This window comes from Penicillium nucicola (assembly GCF_028828085.1).
Source record: "Penicillium nucicola strain IBT 29836 chromosome Unknown utg000008l, whole genome shotgun sequence".
Classification (NCBI taxonomy): Eukaryota; Fungi; Ascomycota; class Eurotiomycetes; order Eurotiales; family Aspergillaceae; genus Penicillium; species Penicillium nucicola.
The window spans coordinates 1,879,849-1,904,760 of record NW_026643132.1 but is presented as its reverse complement, the minus strand read 5'-3'; the positions used below and the strand labels follow the sequence as shown (position 1 = coordinate 1,904,760).

The window sequence follows — 24,912 nt, the reverse complement described above, 5'->3', positions numbered from 1 at the left end:
CCCTACCCATCTTACACTCTTTATGCCGTGCTCTTTTCCAATCACGCTCCCTTTCCATCAGCTTCAGCTGCAGTTCTTTCCTGTTTCTTTAAGATAATTCGATGCATGCTTTAACCCCTTCTCCGTCAACATTTCCGGCTCAAATCTCAGTCCGATTTGTTCAAGTGCTGACACTCAGAATAGCTTCTTACTGGCATCATGCTGCAGGCCCCTCCAGGGATTGACCATGCCGCTGTAGCCCAATATGTGGGTGATGGTGAGTTATTCCGCACATGTGGACGTTTCCTGTCGATTTCCGTCACATCTTCGCACCTTTACACAAATACCGAGGCCGTTTCTCCTCTCGCATACACAACTTTGTAACTGTGGTCCCTATGCCGATGAGTTGGGCCTTGGTGAATGCTTTACAAAAGTCCAACCAGCATGATGGGAGTCACTACAAAAAAATTCATTTGCTATCATTACACAAACAGTTTCCTCATGAGAAATATTGTTGCATTTCCTGGACCATCTGCTGGAATTCCAATCCGGCTTTGTGAAGTCCAAACAGACACTGACAATTTAATAATGTTAGGCTGCACCGTTAGCGCGGTGCGACACCGCCTCGCTCGCATCAAGAAGCGAATCGCTGATGAGGAGCTGAGTGCTGGTACCGCCGACTCTGCTACTCCTGCAGCTGCTGCATCTCCCGCCGCCAAGGTCAAGCGTGTAGCCAAGTCTACTCCCACCAAGTCGAAGGATCCAAATCCTGATGACGAGAACAAGGAGCAGCACACCACAGACGGTCAGGGCAAGATTGTACTCAAGCTCAAGCTCAAGGCTGAGGATGAGACTGATGGATTCGATTCTGATGAGTATGAATGTCTTATCTGTACAGCTAATAACGATGGAGAAGACTAATCTGTGAATAAAGGTCCATGAAGAACATGCCTGGTAGCAGATAGGTCAACGACGAGCTCTTCCAAGTGTGAACGGTTTCCTCATGATACCTACCCAGTTGCCAAAACAAACGCTCTTTAATGGTCCTAGAAGCTATCGGAGGAGGAAGCTGGTAGAATCGAGAAATGGAATGGGAGAAACAATCATGAAACTATGTACAATGGGGGGTACCATCTGGTGGAGGATTTAGGATACAGCGTCAAGCCTGGTCAAATTGGCCTTTATGGCATTGCACGCAGCATAGTTTCATCTCGATTTCTTGTTCTTCTTCCTAAACCTGTGAACCATCACGTAGGTCTAAATTATCTTTAAAAAAGAGGTACAGTCTCAGTTTAAAATCCGCTCAGGACAGAGACCTCATTTTGATAAACGGACTGCCAGCTTAGTGACATCCTTGCATTCAGAGTTTGCATCACTTTTATCAAATTCAAACATCAAGATCACTGTTGCATCACTACTGGGCGTCATATACTACCTTGCTTCAGCTGGATAGAATTGCATGCTTAGCCATTACAATACTAATCAGCAACATTTTAATTCACTTTTCAATCATTTATTGATTCAGTCGATCTTGATATTGTATCTGGGGTGAGCCCCCTTTCAATGAATATTATGTGCATGAGGTCTCATCCCCATACTGGGATGCTTCATGCATGCTCCGGACACTTGGTCCATCCAAGGCCCCATGGATTCACAGATCCTCGGCCCCGAAGCTCAACTCTCCAGCAACGGAAGAGGCGGTCAAATCCTTTTCCTCGTCAACATACTCCGCGATGTCCTCGGTGACAGACTCTTCCTCCTTCACAATGCGCTTGCGCTTGCGGGAGGGGCTGCCATCGCCACTGGCCTTGGTTCTCTTGCCGGCACTGGTGGGCTTTCGGGGAGTAGCAGGCTTGCGAACCAAACTAGGGCTCTGAGATCCAGCAAGGCCAGTAGTGGTATTCCTAGCAAGGTCGCGAATTCTAGAAATTCGCTCCCTGATGGCGCGGGCGGTTGGCTTAGACTCGGGTTCACCGGCTAAGATAGTGTTAATAATGCTCCCAAATGCTTGTCAGTTGAGAATCAGAAAAATTACTTACGCCAGGCTTCAGCGACGTGAGCACAGTCAACTGTCAGCTCGTGAGTCTCAAGGATCTTTGCCAGCAGCTGGTTTGGGTCACGTTTGATTAGCCTCGGTTTGCGATGGACTCTGACGTGTCGGAGAGGGAAATATCACTTACCAGCTGGTCCGCAGCTGCGTCCCACTTGATCTTGGGAGGCATGTTGTTTGTATGGAAAGTGTGGGTTGGGTATGTTTGGGATGGTGATATGCTCCGTGGGTGATGGAACGTTGTGGATGGTAGAAAAGTTGTGGAGAAAGAAAGGGAGAAAGAAGACTGAATTTATAGAATTTAGATTACAGCTATCGTTTGTCTTCGACAATGTGACTGGAAGCTTTCATTTCGTTTTCAAATACGCGTTATACTAAAACGATTACGAGCATCTTGCACCATTCACGTGTAGACAGCCTCTGAGCGATATACAATGTTCATTATAGTCTGAAGCTATTTGAGTCTATACTGATGAAATGGTTCAGGATGAATTATCAAGCTTAGTGTGACATTCTAGAACTGGTGAATATCGTGAGATTTAGGGTTGGTGGTTGTCACGCGCGCCACGTGGTGTTGACACTAGGCCACATTTGGCAAAACGCAATCACCTTACATCGACGACACCTGTGCACCAAACCACAGCCAACAACTTTCTCAGGTGAAAATGTGTACGGATTTGAATTGAATTCCTATAGGAGATTTTGAAAAAGATCTCCATGCAACGAAGGATCAGACAGGACACAACTTGTACTGTAAAAAATGGAGATTTTCTACTGGCATCTTACCAAGTCACATCCTAGTTGGACGAGTAGCACACCACACGTATCATATCATGGCAAAAAGATGACTTTACCAAATATCAATATCTAATAACTCAGGGACACACAAGTCAAAATACACGCTGGTTTTCCAAATCTTGAGTGTCTTTCCTTCCTTTACCGTCAGTAATCCGTTACTTGTAACCTCTCTAAAGTCCATGGGCACTTCACATCGCCCAACCTTCTTTCTTTCTTCATCACTCTCATGACCTTATGACTGATCCTCTTATTCTTTCACGGCCACCATGGTTGAAAATACCCGCCTAATGGGAGCTATCCTAGCTGCTCAACCAGAAATACAGGTAAGTCTACGCCTGCAGTCAAGCCTAAACTATCTTCGTTGGCTGACATCACAAACAAAAGCTAGACTTCGAACTGATTGCCGAACTCTACGGAGGAAGTGCAACTGCACGTAGCATACAAAACAAAATGAACAAATCCCGCCGCATCGGGGAGACCATGTTCGCCATTCACAGAGAGAGAATCATGAGGCGGAATGAAGAGAGGATCATTATGCGAGACAAAAACAAGATTTTGATGCGAGATAATCATGAGAGCCCATCTCAGAATAAGCGTGCCTGGATCTGTGAAAACACCCAGAACGAGGACAGCATGGTTGCTTCCCTGGAAACTTTGAATGACGCCAAGAAACACCTTTGTCGCCAGAAAACCTTCATTGACGCTCTTTCTGTTGACAGGCCTGTTCTCTGCAAGAAGCGAAAGACCGATCGTGTCGCCAATGACGATAAATCAGAGGTTCAGCAAATTGACGTTATCGATCTCTCTTTGGATTCTGAAGATACAGGAGGCAAATTTCCTACACGAGACACAAAACATGGCTGGGGTGGGCAGGGCAGCTGGACAGAAAGATCTGACAATCGGGACAAAGAGTCTCGTGCAGAAAGACTTCCTGCATGGGGTACAGAGGCCTACCAAAATGCAGGCAAAAGACACCATGTCCGTCATCTTTCCCACAGGGAAAATCCTCGCACTAGTCCTCAGTGGCAGCGGCGCCAGGAATATGGCTTGGGACTGCCTTCAGCTGGTAATAACAGCCAGCTGTTCACCAGCTTCATGGGAAACACTTCTCTGGGTGTTCAGAACCGGCTTGGTCGCCAGTTCGCTCGCTCCGTGAGCCAGCAGAACGAGAAGAATATGAGCCAAGCTTGGGGAAACTGAATTATCGGCGCTGATGTGACTGTTGACGAACTCTGATCGCACTTCAAAACTCACGGCTTGCATGTATGTAATTTTCACATTTTACTTTTAGGTTAAGCTTTTCTACACATGAGATCTGGCGAGTCTCATCATTCTCCTATGTATTTCAAAGAGAATAAACAGTATTTTCATCACGGAAACAATACCTGGGACACCTTACTGAATTCAAAGCATGAAAGTAAAATGTGAATCACGTGTTCATTTACTTTTCCTGGCTACCGCCCGGGCAGCCACCGTAACGTGATTTCGAGAAACTTCCCGATTAGGCAACATGTAAACAAACGCCAGATGAAATACCGTGGCAAGCTCCAAAAGGTTTATTTGTTCTTCCTTTATCTTTCAAAATGGTTCTTGCAACCTTTTGTTCTTTCATCTAGTGAGAGAAACAATACTTGGCTCAGTATTGTGTCCTAACTTTCCCAGTCCTCAAATATATTTCCCTGTCGTCACTATTCTTTTTTATGACCATACTGCCCAGAGCACATTCGCAAGAGGTAAATTCATAGCATCATGCACTGTCACGAAGACGGTGTAAAAATTGGACCAGCAGATAGATCGCACCCAGGTCGAGACCTCTAAACAGAAAGTCGAGACATGGCTTCATCATTCGACATCCGCCCACCCCAAGCAGAACTGACTAGACGCATTACTATTGCTAGTTATAGCCATCAGTTGGAACATTATATGCGTGTTGACACCACTGAAATCTTTTCATTTTACCACCTTAGAAAACTTGTTTTCCAGATACCAAAATGACTGTTCTTTGGATTTACACCTGTGAGACCTACTCACCCACCTGATTTCACTAGGGTGGAATGAGTGGTTTCGATAAAAGGGTTGATAGTAGCGAGTGGTTGGGATCATGATATAAAAACAAACAAGACATTAAAGCATCACTGGGGAACCAAATAGAAAGGAACATGGCCTTGGGTTCGGGGGTATCAAAACAAAGGAACAGAAAAAGGAGAATAGGACATGCAGCCACCGAAAACAATCGCCAAAGCACCCTCTCAATTTCATTGAGCATCACGGAGCCTTCTCGGAATCCGAACTGGCGTTTCCGGCAGGTCATTTTCATCATCCGACGAGGTTGAATCGAGAGTATCAGGCTGCTCACTGTTTGCGTTTCGCGGTGTTTCGGGACTGCCCGTTTGAGACACCAGGTGAGTACACTCTAGGAAATCATTGGCAAATGGCCGCCGCTTTCTCAGTTCACTTCGTGAGGCCTGGGCTGAACTTGAGTGGTCCTTTCGTTTGGGAGCCTGTTCTGTCTTTTCATATGAACGCGGCGATCGGCTGCGATAAACGGGATGTTTGTCAAAGAGGGGAGATCGCGATCTCGCTCGGGATTTGGTGACTTTGGTCGGTCTGGTTTGCTTCGGACAAGGGCTCTTAGAGCTAAGTGGCTCTGCATCATCACTATCGGCATCCTTGTCTGGGAGGGATGTTGAGTGGTTTTTTTTAAGCCAGTTACTAACAGCAACTGTCTTTTGCTCGGGCATAGATGCGACTGATTGTTTGACCTGGGACCCCTGGAGCTGTTTCAGTCTCTGATTGAACGTCGATCGCCGTGAAAAGTGCGAATCATCAACATCGCCATTCTCTTCACGAATAGATCCAGTCCGGTTGTCAGGTGCCGACACAGTCTCGGACTTCCGATTGGAGCTCTGAATGTTTTCCAATCTGGGGTTGATCGTCGGTTTCTGGGACAAGTCCAGGGTATCCTGGCTACCATTCTTTTTGCGAGCAGATTCAAATCCAGGCCCAGGTGCCGAACTCAACTCCCCACCGTCGTCATCGGCCGACCCTCTACCACACTGCACAGCAGCCTCCCGAGATCCAGGCCCCAGTACCGATACCCTCGGCGGCTCAGCACACCATTCCACCTGAATTCCACGAGTTCTCAACAACGCAACGATCCGTCGTTTAGCAGACAACCACGAATACGAACGCTGAGTCTGCTCTTGAAACTTCTTCGCAAGATCACACCAAAACCTCTTGGCAGGCAGCTTATTGTCAAAAGGAAAGAGCTTATGCTGCAAATACAGACTCCACAAGACAGTTTCTTGGGCCGCAGTTAACTCCTTACCACGCGTTCCTGGCCCAGCACGGGGGGCTTTAACATCGGAAAGCAAAGCCCCTCGTACTGTTGCAAGGCCCAGTGGCGGAACTTGAATTTGCGACGGTGGCATCTGCCCTTAAAGCCAGACCGGGTTTGGTCTTTCGTGTGGAGTCATGAGATGCTGCTTTTGAGCCTACACATAAAGTCTGCAATTTGATGTTGCGATCGGGGCTGGACCCACAATCTGTGGAGAATATTATTGGCTTGGGGTCTCGGGCCTGGAAGAAGGTATGTAGTGTGGGTTAGGCTGGATGCCGGTGGAAGTGTTCTGGACGCGCCTGGCGACGCGTGGATTTCGCGTTTGCCACGTGACTGAGATCAAGGGTCTATCCATGCACAGGTCAGTCAACCCTATTCTTTCTACATGCAGCTATTTATTCTGTTGATGGGTATCGAAGATTTGTGGGTTTGATGGAGAGGTGAGCGCTTGCATGCAGCAAAGAAGTGACGTGCATGATGTTGGTTGGAAGGCTAAATTGACTACACTTCTTGGACTTCAAAACTTAACGATTCCAGTTCAATCAACGGCGAGTCAGAATCAATACTTGATACAGAAACATTTCCCAAATATCCACAATAACGCCATCCTTGACCGAAAAAAAACAATTGAAATTCCCAGAGATCGAGTCCAGCTCGATCTCGACTAATGGCACAGCTGAATCCACTGCGCAACAATATCCTCCATATCATGCGCAATCCCCCATTGCGAAGACAAGCAACGGAAGAGCTTCTGCATAGAGTTAAGCTCGTACAGTAAATTCCTTTTGGCCCCAGTTACAAGCACCTCAGCGCCACGGTCGCTCTCAACAAACCGCCTTGTCTCTGAGCCAGATCGGGGTCGCATGTCCTCCGGGCCTAGATTAAGGTCGGCATGAGATAGCAAAGCATCCTGCCACACGATATTACGAGGCAAATTCACAGTGGAGACACTGGCGAGCGACATAGCCACGTAGATTGTGGCGGCTGCGAACAACGAGCTCGGCATGTGCACCACATGGGCACGGCCTCGAGGGAGTTGCTCGACGATATCTTGGATAGCGACGGCGTGGAGTACGGCTCGGCGCGCATCTTCGGAATTGGCCCATTGGGTGAGATCGAAACCCGGGTGAACGGTTCGGCAGCCGCCGGAGACGTGTTGTGGGATATTGTAGCGGGAGCAGACGTGCCGGGATAGCACGGTTGAGTTGATCATTGTGTCTAGGCAGACTGTATGCCAGCGCAGAAGTAGCTCTAGTCTCTCGGCTGCTGTGAAGTGTATGCTCATGGAGATTGTTTCGTGAACTTGAGCGAGGGCACGTCGGACATCGGATTGGCCGGGTACACCAACGGCCAGTTCGTTATCGTCACTGTCGGAGATCAATGATTGGAGCCCTTCAAGAACTACCCGCAAAGCAACGGCAGAGAAGTGGTAGTCCAAGGGACGGAAGCTGCCGACTGGCGGAAACAGCGAGCGGAAAATCACTCTGAACGAGGTCTGGTCCGGTGTTTGGCTGTGCAAATGAGCGAGCCACTCATCGGCAGTGGCGGCATCGAATGCCTCTTCGCTGCTAGGTAAACTCAGTGAGTTGGCCACATGACGAGCGGAAGCTCCATCGCCGGACATTTGAGCGACAAGGCCATCTAAGACATAGTACGCTAACAGGGCGCGTTGTTGAATCTCGCGAGCAGACCAAATCCGCCACTGGTGTTCTTTCTCCTCCATGGAGGCATCCAAAGATGGCAGGTTATCCATGGAGTAGGGTGGACTGTCGTACATGCCGCAGTGTCGTGCCCAGAAGAATCCCAATGGGCGAAAGACCTGGCTCGTTGTTCGGATCGCTCTATTCTTGGATAACGCTCCATAGATCTGGCCTAGTAAAGCAGTGATCATCAATTGGACGCCCTTGCAGGCGTCATATGGACCACTGTGTGTGATGAGGGACTGCCAGGATGTTGCAACGGCCGTGTGTGCTAAACGCCACAATGCTTCGCCTTTGGCTACCGAGTCTTTCGGACCAAGGTATAAAGACCCAATGGCGATAGCGTTCAGTAAGAGTGCATGCGTGCATTCTCGAAACACGAATGTAGCGCGGTGCAGGATTGGAAAGGTTGGGATGAACCGGACAAAAAACATGTGCAGGCATTCGTCAAGGAAAACCGAAGTAACGGATGTAGCTTTGACAGCAGCGGTGACGCTTGATGACTGAAAATTGTTGTGAGTTCTATATTCCTAGTGTCCCATTTGATTGATCCACATGGTGTGGCATCTTCAATAGCTAGAAGATGGAGTCGACTTACCGAACTAGTCACCATTTCAGTAATATCCCGTACTGCCTGGTGCCCACCCCCGGAGGGGATTGTGCCAACAGAAGAACTTCTGTCATCAAATGAACTGGGTGAGCCAAAGTTCATTCCATTGATATCCTGTACGACCGGTGGAAATGGCAAGGTCCCAAGGGGCATCTGCCATTGATCGGTCGTGTCCGATGACATCAAGCTTTGAAATAGATTCTCCGAATCAGGCCAGACCAACGCAAAGTCCAGCTCGGACGCTACATTATGCATGTCATGTTCTGAAGGAACCTCGTCCCATGACTGACTGGTGGCCGAGGTTGAGGCAGGATCATTAGTAGCAGCGCTGTTCGTATCCCAAGACCCAAGAGGATCTATTGACGGTGGCTGCAGCTCAGCAGATAAAGGCGGCGAAGGGGCATGTTTTGCATTCAGCGGTCGAGCATGGAGCTTCTCGTGCCTAGTAAGGGCATCTTGTCGGGCAAAGGGTCTGCGACACTCCCTGCAGACATACGGTTTAGAGCCCGTATCTAGATCTCTCAGTTAGCCAAATGGATATTGATTCTCAAGCTCGAGTCGGGACTGAATCCGGCTTCGGGTATAATTAGACCGGGTCACATACGACATCGCTCATGTCTCTGCAGGTGCGCATTAGCTTTGGCATCACTTGGCACCGAGGCCCCTCTTGCGTGGGGAAGTCTGCGTATTTAACATGAACATACCCTCAAATGTTCAGCCTTTGAGAAGCCCTTCTGACAGACTCGACACACCAGCTTCTTGATTCCTGCTGGCGGAGGTGTCATTGCTATCGACGCCATCTTTGTTGTAAGGAAGAAGCAACAAATTGTGGAGAGGCAATTGTGGGGTGTGGCGACTGCTTATGCGAGCACCGGAAATAACCTTTGGAGGAGAGTGGCATTGTTGGGATATGCACCTGGGCAGTCATATTCTTACTCGTCTCCTTGCAGATTAAGATAAACTTACATGTTGAAACTATAGATCCAACGTGAATTGAAAGAAACAGTCAAGTTAGAGCATTAGCTAAATTTGTTATGTCACAAGAAGTTTGGCATGGGATTTCCCGTGTACGTGGAAATACACCCGAGGCTGTGTGTATAGCATTCGATGGGTACCCGTACTCCACTTGCCAGGGAGAGAGGGGAATTGTAGGACTAAATGCCCAAGATACACAGATCCTTACGTCGAAGCGGATGGAACTTGCCTGGGAGGTGCCCACTACATGCCACTGCATGCAACTACATGTGTATAGCCCACTCTACTCCGTACGTTTATCGGATTTGCAATCAATTAGCCGACGTTGAGCCGATCCAATTCAAGCGGAGGTGCCCGTAAGACTATAATGTTGGCCACTAAACTGGTTAGTTCTGTTACGCGTCCCCAGAATGACAGTTTGGCCTTGAGTCCCATGACTTCACGTGTTCCTGGAGTCATTCTTGACAGACTCGTGATTGAAACCTCGTGACTTGCACTCGGCAAAATTTCTTGTCTTCGGAACTAGACGCAAAGCGAAAGCCCAAACCAAAGATAGTAGATCCACACCCGTTTGCGCGGCTTGCAGGTACACAGAAAGTACCGACGAAGAGCGGCTACCCCAGGAACGGATGACATCCCGGTGGCAAAATGAGAAATCCGGGCACAAATTCACGAACCTCGGTGGACAATGCGAGAATATATGGAGTTCGCAGCCTCCGAACAGGCTCCGCCAAGACGTCAAACCTAGAGTTTTTCGGTACTTGGCTCGGGTCGGATGCCGTTTAGCAGTGGCAAGCCCGGTCGGTTAGCCGTGCTCAAGTGCCATGGTGGACTCAACTAGTGTGTCTGACAAGGCATTGCAACTCGCCGCATTGTGACTCGCCGAGCCAGTCCGGATGTCCCGTGGGGGCAGCCTCCGCATATTCTCCACGAAGCCGGAGCCGGGTCTCTCGGAGATGTACCCTGGGGTATTTTGCGTGGCTTTAGCGGCTTGGCTGTGCACACTCACCGGGGGAGGGGATTTTTACCTTCGTTTGGAAGAGATCCCCGTGTCTGCATCATTCCTCGTCACCTTCCGTTTCATCCCTTACACTGCAGTGGACTTGGTGTATATCTCAACACACACCCCTTGGACTATATTGGCAAACCTGCAACTCGCCACTTTCCCATTCCATTGACCATATATTCAAGCGTGCCGGGGCATTTCCTGTTTATTTGATCCCTATTTTGATCGGGGGAAGCCATCAACATGACTTCTTTCGAATTGCAACCGTCCTCGTCTCGTCGAGATGACCGGGGCCAGGTCGAAGATGCTGGAGGCAAGACCGATATTGACCTTGTAGAGAGTGCTGGACATGAAAGGACAGCGACCTACGGGGAGTCGGTGGCTGCTCGTCTTCCCAAGGCCCATCGTGATTATCTGATCGAACGCCATGGGACATTAGAACTCGACCCCATTCCTGGAATGGGCGCAGCTGATCCTCTCAATTGGCCTGAATGGAAGGTAAGTCCCTGATTCCCAGTTACGAGATCTCAGATTCGTCCATCGAGAGATTCAAAAGAAAATCCCTATCATGCAGAGACTGATGCATCAATGTATAGAAAATGATGAACTTGGTCCTTGTGGCCTTCCACGCTTGTATGGGCACATTTACCGCCGCTGCCATCATCCCTGCTTATTCCACAATTGCTGAAGAACTCGGCGTTGGGTTGCAAAACGCCAGTTACTTGACTTCTCTGCAAATTGCCATCCTTGGAGGTGCTCCCCTCTTCTGGAAGCCGTTGTCCAACCGGTTTGGACGCCGGCCCATCTTCCTCCTTTCTCTCATCTGCAGTCTTGTTTGTAATATTGGTTGTGCGAAGAGCACCACCTATGCCTCTCTGGCAGCGTGTCGTGCCCTGGTTGCCTTCTTCATCTCTCCTGCTTCTGCCATCGGCAGTGCAGTCGTGATGGAAACGACTTTTAAGAAAGACCGCGCCCGTTACATGGGTGTGTGGACCCTGATGATCACCTTGGGTGTCCCCATCGGTCCTTTCATCTTCGGTTTCGTCACCTACCGGGCCGGATACCACTGGATCTACTGGATCCTCGCAATGGTGAGTAATTCACACATAGAAACGCTGCACTGTTCGTTAGCTAACACTTGAAAGATCAACGGCGGCCAGTTCATCCTGTATCTCTTCTTCGGCCCAGAGACCCGCTACCTAGGCAGCGGCATCGACAGCAAGGAATCAGCCTTGAAGATCGAATACCTATCCCTACGACGCATCGACCCAACACCATTTACATGGTATGAGTTCGTGAGACCACTAACAATGGCCCGCCACCCTTCCATCCTCATCCCAACCTGCGCATATGCAATGATCTTCCTCTTCGGCAGCATCCTCACAACAGTCGAGGTGCCCCAACTGCTGCAAGAAAAGTTCGAGCTTAATGCCGAGCAACTAGGCCTCCAGTTCCTGGGTGTAATCATCGGCTCCGTAATCGGCGAGCAAATGGGCGGTGTCCTCTCCGATTTCTGGATGAGCCGTCGCGCCCTTCGCATCAACCGCAAGGCCGAGCCCGAGTTCCGTCTCTGGCTCAGCTACTTCGGTTTCGCGCTGACTATCATCGGCCTGATTGTCTTCCTTGTTTGCACGCAGGAGGCCAAGACCGGTCATTGGACTGTGGCTCCCATCATTGGTACCGCAATTAGCGCTGTCGGTAACCAGCTTGTGACGACTGTCATGATCACCTATGCTATCGACTGCTTCCCGCATGAGGCAGCTAGCGTTGGTGTCTTTGTCACGTTTGTGCGCCAGATCTGGGGATTCTTGGGTCCGTTCTGGTATGTATTTCGCCCTTCCGATCGTGTGGATTTGTATTGTGGCAGCGTGGCTAACCATCGTGTAGGTTCTCTCCTATGTTCGAGACTGTTGGCATTGCTGCCAGTGCTGGTATTGGTGCGGCGATGATTGTTGTCGTCAGTGTCATTCCCACTATCTGTCTGCACTGGCGTGGTCGGGTCTGGCGTAGCGATGAATAGATAGCGGAATCGGAATCGGCAAAGATCGGTATTTCGTTGTTGGTTATTTATACATGAAGCGATGTTGTTTTCTTGTTTCGACTTTGAGACGATCGGTTGATAGATTGTTCGGGTTCGGGTTTCGGTGCGTTAAACTAGACTCGGCTTCGGGCACGGCGTTGTCCTTTCGGGATTGTATATAGATTAACCCATGAACATTGAGCATTTCTTTTTCAACACCATTGACAAGTGAAGAAATAGATGACTTCGTAGTCAGCAAAAAGATCATGCATCGAGCAATATAGACGAGTGGTCATTGTTAAAAACGCCTCTCGGCCTCAATGCATGAGTATAAAACTCTGATTGAGCCTCATCAAGACCACGTGAGAGAAGCCCGATCAACAATTTTAGAACGAAAGTAACAAAAGGAAGAAAGCGATCAGGAAAATATGCAAAAAAGAACCAACGAAAGAAAAAGGCCGCAGTCCGACTTTTAAGAAATCAAAATCTACTCCTAACGGAAGTTCTCCGGGAGAGAGTTCGGGACGCCGACCCGGCCTTATCCTTTAGCGCTGAAATGGAGCCATCGCGGGTTCTCATGCAACCACCGGGTCATGACTTCGGCTTGCGATTGTGGGCTAAGTGTTTTAGTCCGTTGAGCATACGCTTATTGTACTGCTTGGAGAGAATGCTAAGTATTCAGCTACGGTATACAGCATAGAATGAAGCTATTCCCATAGATATCTATATCAACTCTGACACTTTACATATCTTTTGTCACAATTGGGCAGTACCAATTGAAGAAAACCCAATCAGCAGGCTTTTTTTAACCAATAAATGTATATCCCTCCTATAGTACACAGCCATTTTCGAGCTGATCGCATCCCTACCCAAACCGACTAAAATGCCAAGAAGTAAAAAGCGGGATAGACATATTCCGCCAAGGGGAAAAGTCATATCCCGTCGAGCTCGGTGATTGGCCAAAGCTCCCTGGTATGCTCAAGATGCCATTTTGACAGTCATCGTTTGAAAGAATATACCCCCTTGCGTGGTACTCAGTTAGGGGTCCCCGCGGTCCAGGTCTGGTGATCATGCACGGGTTTCTAAAGGGTGTGGGAATTGTGGGTGAACGCGGCCTTATACCGGTTTTGGCTATTATCACCGAGCTAAGATGGCAGCTATTTCGTAGATACGTTGATTGTGATAAGGATGGATTGTTATAGCAGTTGTGAGATAGTATGACGCTCTTATTTTTAGTATTTTAGGATCTGTACATAGAAAATAGATCATTGCATCAAGGGCTCATATTCAATTTATTTATTATGGATTCGTTACTGGTGCTCAATCTTGTTGATGAGCGTTCCGACGTGAGGAAGAAGCTCGACGGCGAACTCGTCGCCGGCCTTGATGAACTCCTTGGGGTTCTTGGCCGCACCAACGCCAGGAGGAGTGCCAGTCAGAATGATAGTACCGGCGGGCAGGGTAGTGCCCTGGGAGAGGAAGCTGATCAGCTGGGGGACGCTGAAGATGAGATCACTGCGACGAAGGCGAATATTAGCATTTCTCTTATCAGAACTGTGATAGAAGTGTGAACGTACGTCAGAGGGCAATCCTGCATAACGCGGCCGCTCTTGAGGCCGCGAATGTGGAGCTTGCTAGCATCGGGGATGAGAGCAGCAGAGACAAGGACAGGCCCTAAGGGGTTTGAGTCAGCGAATGGGTTTCGAAATCAATCGTATAAGAAAGGGACATACCAATTGGGCATGCGCCATCAAAGCCCTTGGAGAAAGACCACTGGCTCTGGTTCATCTGGAAAGTTCGACTTGAAACGTCGTTGGCAGCTGTGTAACCAAGGACATAGTCCAGGGCCTCGGACTCGGGCACATCCTTGGCATCACGGCCAATGACAATGACCATCTCTGACTCGTAGTCGCCGGTGTTGTCCTGCTGTGTGATCTTGGGCAGAACAGTTGGCGCAGGCCAGGGATCGGCCAGAGAGCTGGAGGGCTTCATGAACAATGTCGGGACCTCAGGGATTGGAAGGGCCATCTCCTTGGCGTGAGAGACGTACTAGCGCACGCATTAGAATCTTGGTCTTTTGTGCTGGGTAGATATTGCGACTCACGTTCAAGCCAACGCAACGAATAGTTCCAACCTCGGCCTGCGCCAGAGGGGACAGAATGCGATCAATGGTCTCAGTCGCCTCGGTGACCTTGCCTGGGCTCAAGACGGAGCTGCCAGAGAACGGGCGCACGGAAACTTCGTGTCCCTGATAGAGCGCAAGACCAACATCCAACTTGGGGTCGACGGGCTCGCCGATCAAGATCTTGGAGGGGTTCGACTTGGGAACGAAGCGCACCAGGCCTGTTCGTTGTTAGAATCAGCATGCATCAAAAGATCCAGCGCACTCACGCGAAAAAGAAGCGGCGATTTTCGACATGTTTAATTGAGATGAAGAGGAGGAAACCCCAGATGGTCCAGACAATATAAGTTGGAGTCGGAGTTTAGGCCGATCGCGGAGTATTTCTGGCCCGTTGGAAAAGCCGGAGGGGCAACTCCCACATTTTGTGGGGATGTGGCGAGGGAAGCCCTGAATAAAACCCCTCGGAGATCGCTCGTCTGGCCCTCATACCATATCATATCTCACAATGTCTGCTCCTAAGGGTCCCTTCCACCTCGTCACTGTCAACACTGCCCCCGAGCGCGCGAAGCGCCTCATCGGCCGCGTTGCCGAGGCATTGAGCGACCGATACACTATCATCCACGTGGACAACTGCGAAAGTAAGCATTACGCGCAAATCGGATGATCTTAGGGCCATTCACTAACTGTCCCGTACAGAGATCGACGAAGTCGAGGCCAAGGTCAAGCAGCACAATCCCGAGGTCCTGGTATGTTTATGCTTATTGTCGGGATTACCGAGTGTCTGGAGATGCTAACGGCGCGAATAGTTCAGTGCCTCCATGTGGAGCGCCGAGGAGGCTCAGCAGATTCACGCCATTGCCAAGTCTGTTCGTCCGGATATCAAGCTGCACGCTATCCCCGAGGGCTTGCAGGTGGAGCGTGGCCCTGATGCTATTGTTGAATATTTGTGTGAGAAGGTTCCCGTGCTGCTGGACAGCTAGATGCTGGAGCTAGATGATTGATGTATATATGCATACCATTTTATGGTTCAATCGATGATTGATGACTGGGTTCTACGGTCCTGTGATACCGTTAAGCCCTTGTGAACACTGCCTTGCATTCGTATCCTCTATTATCTGTTGTAGTCCCACCTCCTAGAACACGGGCTAAAGATGTCCAATACATTTCCATTGACAATCCCAGACTAATAGCCATCTTGTCCTGCAACAACTCGATAACATGGACCATCTTTGCGGAACATAGCCCGCAAGTCCTGAACGATGGCTTTAGGAACCTCCCAAGCAGCAAAATGACCACCATCGGCATGCTCACTCTGTAGAACAACCGACCCCAACCCAGCAGCCCAAGTCAGTGGCACAACGGAGATCTCCCGTGGAAGGTGGGCAATACCCAGCTTCACATGCGGAATAGATTCAATCAATTTCTCATATGAACCGCCGTTAGCCCACCCAGTATGCATAGTCTCATAGTAAATGCGAACACTAGCGGCCGGACCCGCATTCGAGAACCAATAGATCGAAATCCAAGTTAAGATTTCATCATCCGTCCATGGGTATGAATCTGTCCAGTCATGAAGTTTCTCGTAGATCCAGGATAGTAGAGCAACGGGACTATCTTCGAGCGCGGCACCAATTGTCTGCGGCTTGGTCCTTTGCAGGAGATTGTATCCAAATCCTGACCGGTCGAACCATGCAGATCGTTCGAATCCTTTGGTCTCGCGTTCACTGTATGGTAGCAGTGAGTGCCGCAGAGCTAGCCATGGGTTATCTGTGAATCGAGGGGGCTTGGCTAGCACCATGTTGATATGAGAGGCTTTGCAGTGCTCTGGATAAAGGAGGCCTATAGCTCTTGTGATCCAGAATCCCCAGTCTCCTCCTTGAGTTACTGTTTGCATTTTAGTAGGTATGGGGCTAATAGATTTCGGCAAAATTGTTTGTCTGCGGGGCCTTACCATACTGATCATAGCCAAGCTTTATCATGAGCTTGTGTAGAACTTCAGCATACTGCGCCAGTCCAAACCCGCGGCGAGTCACTCCTGACGAGAAGCCAAAGTTGGGCAAAGATGGTGCCACCACATTGAATGCGGGGTTAGTTTCATCTCCGTTCAACAACGGGAGAAGCTTGGAAACCTCAATGAATGATCCTGGCCCTATGGTTTGTGTTAAAATACGATTTGCTGACATTGAATATGGGAAATGGTAGGACTGCACTAACATCCATGACTGAATAGCAGCGGGATCGCGTTCCTGCTTGGGCTGATTTGATGGACATCTGCAGGATGAGAATCTGCTGTGAGCATTTGCCCATAAATGGCCCTCATGAATGAAGCAGCTCACAGTGAATGTCTAAGCTACCAAACCCCTCGACATCGATTTGCGTTCGATACTGGGGCAGTTCGTTCAACTTGGCCTCTGCCTTGCGCCAGTCAAAGCCATTCTTCCAGTATTCAACCAAACGTTGCATCTCATTGACAGGAGTTCCAGCGCTCCAAGGATCTCCATCTGACGATTCCAGCTGGCTTGGCAGTTTAGCAAGTGCCAGACGTTGCTGAAGGTCCTTGAGGCTGTCATCGGAAATGGAGATCTTGTATGGCTGTGGTTGATCAGCCATGGTGGATATTTCTCTTGGTACTGACTATGCTCAGTTCAAATGATGGGGGAATAGCATGAGCTTTATAATGGACAGCCTTTCCAGGGATCTCATAAGGATACAAGGTTACCAAGTGAGATGAAGTCATTGTTCGCAGTCAACGCACCCCGCCTCGTCCCCCGGATAGATGTGGATTTGTAATCGGACATGATAGGCTTCAAGTTAAGCCTTTTGAAGTATGTTTTCTCCGTTTTTCCCAATGGCTCACATCAATTGCAGGCTTGGCAGTGGTCTAGATCAGATCATCGCTGCCAAGCTGAACAAAAGAAGAGAGATCAACACATATCCAAATTGAATACGAGACCCAAGCAGAGTCATACCAGACTTGCCAGCTCCAAAGGCCTTCCATCAAAGATTGCCAAATGTTCCAACAGTGCACCTAAGCTGTCCAGCCCCAACGGCCTTTGACAGCCGCGGAAACGCCAACCCGATTAGTCATCGCGGACTGTTTTCCCGATCTTCATCGCGATATCAACCACACTCCTTGATCCATTCCAATTCCCGAGATCATGTTCTCCGTTCGAACAGCTGCGCGAGGTCTCTCGGGGCTTCGGGCCTTTTCTACGGCCCGAGTGCTGCAGTCGGAGCTGGCATACCAAGTATTTGGCCCGGAAAGCGGCCAAGCCGTCCGAAACCCGATCCTAATTCTCCACGGGCTATTTGGATCGAAGCAGAATAACCGAAGCATTGGGAAGTGTGTGATGACTCTGCTTGCTTTTGAATGAGACAGTTTCTGAAATGTATTCTAGAGCTTTGGCACGGGATCTGAAATGTCAGATCTTTGCCCTGGTGAGTTTCCCGTGGAAGTCTTCCTGTCTCGGGAGGACAAGAAAGGCATGATGAATATATGCTAATCATGTTAAAATAGGACTTGAGGAATCATGGACAGTCTTTCCATGCTGCGGAACACAACTATAGCGTCATGGCCGACGACGTACAGGAGTTTATCCAGCAGCAGAAGCTGGACAAGTGTGTCCTGATTGGACACTCTATGTACGTGACATTGCTTCGTCTTCCCAACAAGTTCAGCACTTCGGGCCATTTTGTCCTCAATGCTAACAAAAAAAAGGGGGGCCAAAGCTGCAATGGCTGTCGCCCTCCAGTCCCCCGACCGCGTTTCGGCTTTGATCCCTGTGGACAATGCTCCTGTAAATGCCGCATTGAAGAGCGACTTCCCCAAGTATGTCCGTGGCATGCAGAAGGTTGAGGCCGCCAAAGTCTCCAAGCAATCTGATGCCAACAAGATTCTCGAAGACTACGAAGAGGTAAGGCTATTCTCTTTGATAAAGCCCGGGGCTGTAAACTAGCAGCCATGCAATATACGGTAAATAATCAGTGCTAATGATTTCCAGTCTCTCCCTATCCGCCAATTTCTTCTCACCAACTTAGTTCGCTCGGAAGAAGACAACACGCTCAAGTTCCGTGTGCCACTATCAGTCATTGGCCGCTCTCTCGACAACATGGCCGATTTCCCCTTCCAGGCATCGGAAAACCTGCAATACAATGGCCCGACACTGTTCGTCCGTGGCACTCGATCCAAGTACGTTTCCGAGGACACCGTGCCGGCCATTAAGAAGTTTTTCCCCAATGCAGAAATCGCCGACGTGGAAGCTGGCCACTGGCTCATTTCTGAGAACCCTGAAGCTTTCAGGCAAGGTAAGCTTCCGAAGACTCCAGCCTATGTTGAATATTTGCTAAAATGGTAAACAGCTGTGGTGAATTTTTTGGAAAAGATCTAAACAGGCGTATTGGGTATAAACTTGATTGATCTAGAAAGATAGGTGTGTAAATGTACATGCAATAGCTTAGTGATAAGGTTAGGCCCAGGGTGCTCTAGGCTATATAATGGTATCTTCGACAAAGAAATAGATGAAGTCGTCAGGCGTGTGAGAGTATGCCAAGTTGATTCCTGCTCTGGAACCCTATATCCACAGCGGAGTTGAGTGAAGGTGAAAAATCAAAGACAAACCCCTAACCTAGGATTCATTCTCGGTCTTGATCTTTTTCGGCTTCGGCTTCGACGAGCCTTCTCTGCTTTCTCTCGTTTCTCTTTCTGCCTCTCTTTCCGCCTTCCTCTTGGCCTTCAACTCCTTCCTCAACTTCTTATTGAGAGAAGAAGAACCAGGTTCTGGCGACGCACCGGTAGATGAAGACGGTGTACTTCTTTCATTCTCTGGTGGCGCTTCGATAGAATGACGCCCGGTGACCCCTTTCAAGGACTGTACTTGCTGGTGTGGGGGCTTTTTCAACGACGAAGGTTGACTCTTCGAACTGCTTGACGCTCCAGATGATAGACCGGGCTTTGGAGTCGATCTGGCCGGGGTTCCAGCCAGTTGAACAGGACGTGTTCCATCCTTATGGACATGAGCTGGAGTGGTTGGTATATGATTCCCTACGGAGCTTTTGGTAACTTGAGTTGGGGTGGAGGTGCTGGTCCTTGATGCCCCGAGAATGCGCACCTCAGAACTGCTTAGGACCTTTTTCACCTCGTCTTCGACTTTTCGAAGACGAATCAGCATCGTATGGATCGGCTCTCCGGCCAATCGTTCCCGTAACTGTTTGATTTGCTGATCTGTCAATTTGATGCCTTCGTCTTCGGTTTGGTCTTGGTTCTCAAGCGCTACAACTCTAGGGGCAAGGAAATCCAGTTCGTCTCTCACTGCCTCTGCAAGATTCTTAGTGGTTGTGAGGTCTGCCAGCTGGTCTCTTATTCCGTCAGCCTTGGATCCCAGCTCCGCCATACGGTGCTCAAGCATATAATCGCGTAATTTGAAGCCTTCCACCTTTGCGAGCAGACCTTGAATGGCTTCGGAACTTGGACAATTACTTTCCAGGTCTGATAGCCGTGCATGCACATCTGTGAAATCTTGTAAACCGGCATTCGACCGCGCGGCCTCTGCTCGGTTGAAATCGGCAACATTATTTTTGACCTGTTCCAATTGCAAGATATGGTCTTCAACCTTGGCAATCAACGGATCAATCTTTTCCACGGATTGAATGAGCTCTGCATATGGCTCTGTGGGGTTCAGGTCATCAAATTTGGCATCGACACTATAGATCAGTTCCTCGTTGGCTGCGACCTGATTTGACAAACGACTCATTTCCTGCAGCAGCTTTTGCAAACCAGTGCTCTCCATGAGATCGACACGTTTTGAGAGATCCTCCGAAACCTTGATACACTCTGCCAGCGCATTTTTGTCCTCGGGGGAGAGGGAAGATTGCGATTGCAGCCGTAAATCCGTTGTGTCAGGTGAAAGAGTAGACAGCTTGTCGATGGCTGCTTGCATTGTATCAACACGCTGCAAAAGGGATTTCACTTTCACAACTATTTGTGGGACCGTTGCCAGTGCATGCTTGTCTACAGAAGACAATTGCGGTACTTGCTGCAACTGGGTCATGGTTTCAGCGAGGGTAGCAATTTTGTTTTTTGTCTCAGTCACATGCATTTGAACTTTTTGTTCGAGGGTGGCCAAAGGACTCATTTCAAGGATAGCATGCGACATGCGGGTGACCAAGTCCCCGGTAAGGATGTTTTTATATCGCCCCTCAAGCGATCGGAGGGAAACGGTATGACCGGTGACAACATCGTTGCATTTTTTTACTTCCTCGAAAGCCGGAATCATTGTTGCTAGACGCTTTGAGGCTTCAGAGAGGTCATCCCTGAGCTGATTCACTGTCGCTGAGCAACTGTTAATATCAGTTCGTACCACAACAACAGACGACGTCAAATCACTGCGAGTGCTTTCCAGCTTTTGCTCAATTCCCTCGATAGAGTTCGCAGAAGAACTGCGAAGATTGTCCACGTTTGTTTCCAGTGCTTCGATTGCCAGTACGTAAGCAGTGCGATCATCATCAATCTTGGTTTGAAGCTTCGAAATGCCCTGGAGCAAGATTGCACGACTGCCTTCCTGACTGGCCATCAGACCATCGCTTCGGCGGTCAATCTCAGTCACATTTTGTCTCGTCTTTTCGTGGTCGTTTTTTAGTGAATCAATTGAGTTTTTCAAGGTCTCCAGCTCTGCCGAATTCAGTTCAGGTGCAACTTGCTTGCTCTTATAATGGCCGGTTTCTAGCGAGTCGATGGAGTTTTTCAATTTCTCCAACTCTGCAAAGTACTCGTCTTGTGCATTTTCGTGGATTGACATAATTCCTTGTATTCTGGTTTCTTGCAGCTGGATGGAGGCTGCTAATGCCTGAATTTCTTGCTCCAATAAAGACAACCTGTGGTTCGTGAAAGATGAGGAAGCCTCAGCCACTTCAGAAGGTGGGCCGCCGCTGGTGGAGCGTGGTTGGGATTTGAGAAGTGTCACTGCACGCTCAAGGGGAAACACCCGTCCGCTCAGCTCGTTGTTGGCTCTCTTGAGTTCGTTGTTCACGACAGTGAGTTTGTCTTGGAGTTTCTTGTCGACCATTTCTAGGTCGCTGTCACGCCTGGAGTCATTTCTTTCGAGGACAGATACATTTCTTTGAAGCTTAGAGTTGACTGAATCGACCGTAGAAACATCGTCCTGAAGTCTAGAAGTGTCACTTTGAAGGCGGGAGACTTGACCCTGAAGTCTGGATATGTCCACCCCAAAATCTTTATTGGATTTTGCATTCGAAAAATCGATATTCCCTAGTCGAAGAGAGTGCGCTTGTATCGATTTTTCTAGCTTTTGGACACGAATATCTATCGTTCCAGCGGGGGCTTCAGACTTGCTTTTGGTTGCTGGCACTCCTGCTTCGATGTTTTTTAATCTCCCTTCAATGTTAGTGACAAGAATTTTTGTCGAGGCTTCACATTCCCGAATCTTTGAAAAGTTGTGGTTGATTGCCTTTATTTTATCATCCGAAATACTTGATGTGGAGGAAGGTCGCGTCGCTTGGGTCTTTAATTCCTGTATTTGTGACTCCATATTCTCCATCTTCTCTGACATCGGGTTGATCCCAGGCTGAGACTGTGGCTGAGACCACTGACTGAGTAATATCTTTTCGGCTTTGCTTGACACTGACCGATGTTGATCGAACAAAGTAGTCTGCTTCGACAACTCATCCTTTGCTGTGCCTAGCTGCTGCTGATACAAAGTGATTGTACCAGCAAAGACTTGGGACTGTTTGGCTTTTTGAAGATTCCGTTCAAGGGTCGGCATCTCCTTCTCGAGTCTGTATATTTCTTGTTGACATTGCTCAGCTTTGATCACAGAATTGATCACATCCAATAGCGATATAGCCGCCCGAGAACTTGCGGGAGGATTCTCATGCGTGAGCCGATTTGGAGCAGGGGCTTTGGTTGTGATTGGCGAAGAGGGAGCGGTACGATTTACAGCGATCGGAGAAGCCCTCGACGGACCAGCCGAGGAAGATTCTTCCAGTGGTTTTTGAGGCAATCGTTGGGGGGAAGTGAGGCGGAAGGCGGTGGTCGCGACGTCGGTCTTGACATCGGCCTCGTGCGGGGATCTCTCGTTGGGGCGTGTGATGGGTGTGAGGGCTGACTTGGCCGGTAGCTATCATAAGCTGGCCTGGAAACTGTATCACCTCTATACCGCGGCGGGTCGGGGTCCATTCTGTTCGCCATGTTCGCTAAATTGAAGTTCATAGAGCATGCGCATCCTTATCGCAATTCAAGGCGGGCGTTTGGACTTGACAGTTCGATCGCGGGGCCTTCCCGACCCAGAACTTTGACTTTAGGCAGTTTGTTTGGCGCAATTTGCTTTCGACTGTAAATATAAGGATGAGGAGCAAAGGTCAAGGCATAAAGACGCGTCGATCAGGGTGACGTCGTCTCGTTATGAGAGAAGTGGGGGTTTTCGTGACAGTCGAAATTGGTTGAAAGTGAAGTTCAAACAGGCCTGAGGGACAATGCGCGTGAGAAAACAAACAGTGAGTGCGCCGCGCTTATACCGGGTTCAAAAGAACCAAAGGTTGCTATGCTGATTTGTTGTTGGAAGTTATCCGCTTACTCTTTGGCAAATAATTCTGCCGGGCGGTAACCGATCACTCCGTTCTGTGATCTGCCCTGCCTCTCTCTCTTCTCTTGCTTTTCTGGAGCTTTATCGCATTTATCCCAACAAAGCTTTGCCGTCAGAGAAAGGTTTTGCCCCGGAAATTTACCAAAATGGCTGTTGTAAGTTACAATTCTACAATGATATCTCTGCAGCTGCTAACTTCAAAACAGCCAATCTCCACCGTCGCAGAGAGCAAGGAGCTCCGGGGATTGAACCTCATCGCCGCCCATTCGCATATCAGAGGTCTCGGTGTTGATTCGGATACTTTGCAGCCTCGCACGTCGTCGCAAGGTCTTGTGGGCCAGGAAAAAGCCCGGAAGGCTGCGGCGGTGATTTTGCAGATGGTTAAGGAAGGCAAGATTGCTGGTCGCGCGGTTCTGATTGCGGGACCTCCTAGCACAGGAAAGACTGCAATTGCGATGGGAATGGCACAGTCCCTTGGACCAGATGTACCCTTCACCATGCTCGCTTCCTCCGAAATCTTCTCGATGGAAATGTCCAAGACGGAAGCTTTGACCCAGGCGTTCCGCAAGTCCATTGGCGTGCGCATTAAAGAAGAGAGTGAAATTATCGAGGGTGAAGTTGTGGAGATCCAGATTGACCGAAGCGTCACCGGGGTAAGAAGCATTTCCAGGGCATTATTGACATTGAATACTGACTTCTACAGGGTAATAAACAAGGAAAGCTCACAATCAAGACCACTGATATGGAAACGATTTACGACATGGGAACAAAGATGATTGATTCCATGACCAAGGAACGGGTCATGGCAGGAGATGTGATTTCGATCGATAAGTCTTCAGGCAAGATTACCAAGCTCGGCCGCTCATACGCCCGCTCTCGTGATTACGATGCCATGGGTGCCGACACCAAATTTGTACAGTGCCCCGAAGGCGAGCTTCAGGTTCGCAAGGAGATCGTCCACACCGTCAGCCTCCACGAGATCGATGTCATCAACTCGCGTTCACAAGGCTTCCTGGCCCTCTTCTCCGGCGACACGGGCGAGATTCGGAGCGAAGTTCGGGACCAAATCAACACAAAGGTGGCTGAATGGAAGGAAGAGGGCAAGGCCGAGATTATCCCCGGTGTCCTGTTCATTGACGAGGTCCACATGCTCGATATTGAGTGCTACTCATACGTTAACCGTGCCCTTGAGGCGGAGTTGGCACCTATCGTCATCATGGCTAGCAACCGCGGCCAGGCACGTATTCGTGGAACTACATACACCTCACCTCACGGTCTGCCCCTTGACTTCCTCGACCGGGTGGTCATTGTCAGCACACAGATGTACTCGGGCGACGAGATCCGTCAAATTCTTGCTATCAGGGCCCAGGAGGAAGAAATCGATATTTCGCCTGATGCTCTAGCCCTTCTCACCAAGATCGGACAGGAGTCGAACTTGCGCTATGCCAGCAACATCATTACTACCTCGCACCTTTTGACTCAAAAGCGCAAGGCGAAGGAGGTCAGCGTCGATGACGTGCAGCGTAGCTTCCGCTTGTTTTACGACCCGGCTCGCAGCGTGAAGTTCGTTAACCAATATGAGCAGCGCTTTATCAGCGACGAGGGCAATGTCAGCTTCAATACCGGTGCTAATGGCGATGCCATGGAACTGTCGTAATAATGCGATGACAACGTTTCATAAACATGTGCGGTATGTGTTGGGACTGTTCGGTAAA

General features: G+C 49.2%; 12 protein-coding genes across 12 annotated transcripts; 6 read left to right on the top strand and 6 right to left on the bottom strand.

The window, feature by feature from the left end:
- Window positions 1-198: 198 nt before the first annotated feature.
- N7511_008217 (uncharacterized protein) lies at window positions 199-900 on the top strand (the record flags this gene model as incomplete). The annotated part of the gene is made up of 2 exons (XM_057130594.1): window positions 199-256; window positions 575-900. The coding sequence occupies 2 exons, from the start codon at window positions 199-201 to the stop codon at window positions 898-900; spliced, it is 384 nt and encodes a 127-aa protein (XP_056982377.1).
- Window positions 901-1,630: 730 nt separating this feature from the next.
- N7511_008216 (uncharacterized protein) lies at window positions 1,631-2,201 on the bottom strand (the record flags this gene model as incomplete). Its single annotated transcript, XM_057130593.1, has 3 exons — window positions 1,631-1,956; window positions 2,019-2,085; window positions 2,160-2,201. The coding sequence occupies 3 exons, from the start codon at window positions 2,199-2,201 to the stop codon at window positions 1,631-1,633; spliced, it is 435 nt and encodes a 144-aa protein (XP_056982376.1).
- A 1,076-nt stretch (window positions 2,202-3,277) lies between these two features.
- Window positions 3,278-4,027, top strand: N7511_008215 (uncharacterized protein; the record flags this gene model as incomplete). The annotated part of the gene is made up of 1 exon (XM_057130592.1): window positions 3,278-4,027. The coding sequence occupies one exon, from the start codon at window positions 3,278-3,280 to the stop codon at window positions 4,025-4,027; it is 750 nt and encodes a 249-aa protein (XP_056982375.1).
- Window positions 4,028-5,082: 1,055 nt separating this feature from the next.
- N7511_008214 (uncharacterized protein) lies at window positions 5,083-6,258 on the bottom strand (the record flags this gene model as incomplete). Its single annotated transcript, XM_057130591.1, has 1 exon — window positions 5,083-6,258. The coding sequence occupies one exon, from the start codon at window positions 6,256-6,258 to the stop codon at window positions 5,083-5,085; it is 1,176 nt and encodes a 391-aa protein (XP_056982374.1).
- A 573-nt stretch (window positions 6,259-6,831) lies between these two features.
- Window positions 6,832-9,277, bottom strand: N7511_008213 (uncharacterized protein; the record flags this gene model as incomplete). Its single annotated transcript, XM_057130590.1, has 4 exons — window positions 6,832-8,370; window positions 8,466-8,989; window positions 9,082-9,097; window positions 9,182-9,277. The coding sequence occupies 4 exons, from the start codon at window positions 9,275-9,277 to the stop codon at window positions 6,832-6,834; spliced, it is 2,175 nt and encodes a 724-aa protein (XP_056982373.1).
- A 1,424-nt stretch (window positions 9,278-10,701) lies between these two features.
- Window positions 10,702-12,478, top strand: N7511_008212 (uncharacterized protein; the record flags this gene model as incomplete). The annotated part of the gene is made up of 4 exons (XM_057130589.1): window positions 10,702-10,956; window positions 11,055-11,549; window positions 11,604-12,280; window positions 12,346-12,478. 4 exons carry the CDS (start codon window positions 10,702-10,704, stop codon window positions 12,476-12,478), a joined length of 1,560 nt encoding a protein of 519 aa, XP_056982372.1.
- A 1,310-nt stretch (window positions 12,479-13,788) lies between these two features.
- N7511_008211 (fumarylacetoacetate hydrolase family protein) lies at window positions 13,789-14,897 on the bottom strand (the record flags this gene model as incomplete). The annotated part of the gene is made up of 5 exons (XM_057130588.1): window positions 13,789-13,993; window positions 14,056-14,152; window positions 14,212-14,527; window positions 14,583-14,821; window positions 14,870-14,897. The coding sequence occupies 5 exons, from the start codon at window positions 14,895-14,897 to the stop codon at window positions 13,789-13,791; spliced, it is 885 nt and encodes a 294-aa protein (XP_056982371.1).
- Window positions 14,898-15,105: 208 nt separating this feature from the next.
- Window positions 15,106-15,580, top strand: N7511_008210 (uncharacterized protein; the record flags this gene model as incomplete). The annotated part of the gene is made up of 3 exons (XM_057130587.1): window positions 15,106-15,238; window positions 15,297-15,346; window positions 15,407-15,580. The coding sequence occupies 3 exons, from the start codon at window positions 15,106-15,108 to the stop codon at window positions 15,578-15,580; spliced, it is 357 nt and encodes a 118-aa protein (XP_056982370.1).
- Window positions 15,581-15,783: 203 nt separating this feature from the next.
- On the bottom strand, window positions 15,784-17,210 carry N7511_008209 (epoxide hydrolase family protein; the record flags this gene model as incomplete). Its single annotated transcript, XM_057130586.1, has 4 exons — window positions 15,784-16,484; window positions 16,552-16,749; window positions 16,815-16,886; window positions 16,937-17,210. The coding sequence occupies 4 exons, from the start codon at window positions 17,208-17,210 to the stop codon at window positions 15,784-15,786; spliced, it is 1,245 nt and encodes a 414-aa protein (XP_056982369.1).
- A 548-nt stretch (window positions 17,211-17,758) lies between these two features.
- N7511_008208 (uncharacterized protein) lies at window positions 17,759-18,988 on the top strand (the record flags this gene model as incomplete). Its single annotated transcript, XM_057130585.1, has 6 exons — window positions 17,759-17,943; window positions 17,999-18,038; window positions 18,118-18,242; window positions 18,319-18,514; window positions 18,602-18,905; window positions 18,960-18,988. The coding sequence occupies 6 exons, from the start codon at window positions 17,759-17,761 to the stop codon at window positions 18,986-18,988; spliced, it is 879 nt and encodes a 292-aa protein (XP_056982368.1).
- Window positions 18,989-19,225: 237 nt separating this feature from the next.
- On the bottom strand, window positions 19,226-22,837 carry N7511_008207 (uncharacterized protein; the record flags this gene model as incomplete). The annotated part of the gene is made up of 2 exons (XM_057130584.1): window positions 19,226-22,720; window positions 22,772-22,837. 2 exons carry the CDS (start codon window positions 22,835-22,837, stop codon window positions 19,226-19,228), a joined length of 3,561 nt encoding a protein of 1,186 aa, XP_056982367.1.
- A 506-nt stretch (window positions 22,838-23,343) lies between these two features.
- Window positions 23,344-24,854, top strand: rvb2 (RuvB family ATP-dependent DNA helicase reptin; the record flags this gene model as incomplete). The annotated part of the gene is made up of 3 exons (XM_057130583.1): window positions 23,344-23,352; window positions 23,404-23,850; window positions 23,901-24,854. 3 exons carry the CDS (start codon window positions 23,344-23,346, stop codon window positions 24,852-24,854), a joined length of 1,410 nt encoding a protein of 469 aa, XP_056982366.1.
- Window positions 24,855-24,912: the final 58 nt, after the last annotated feature.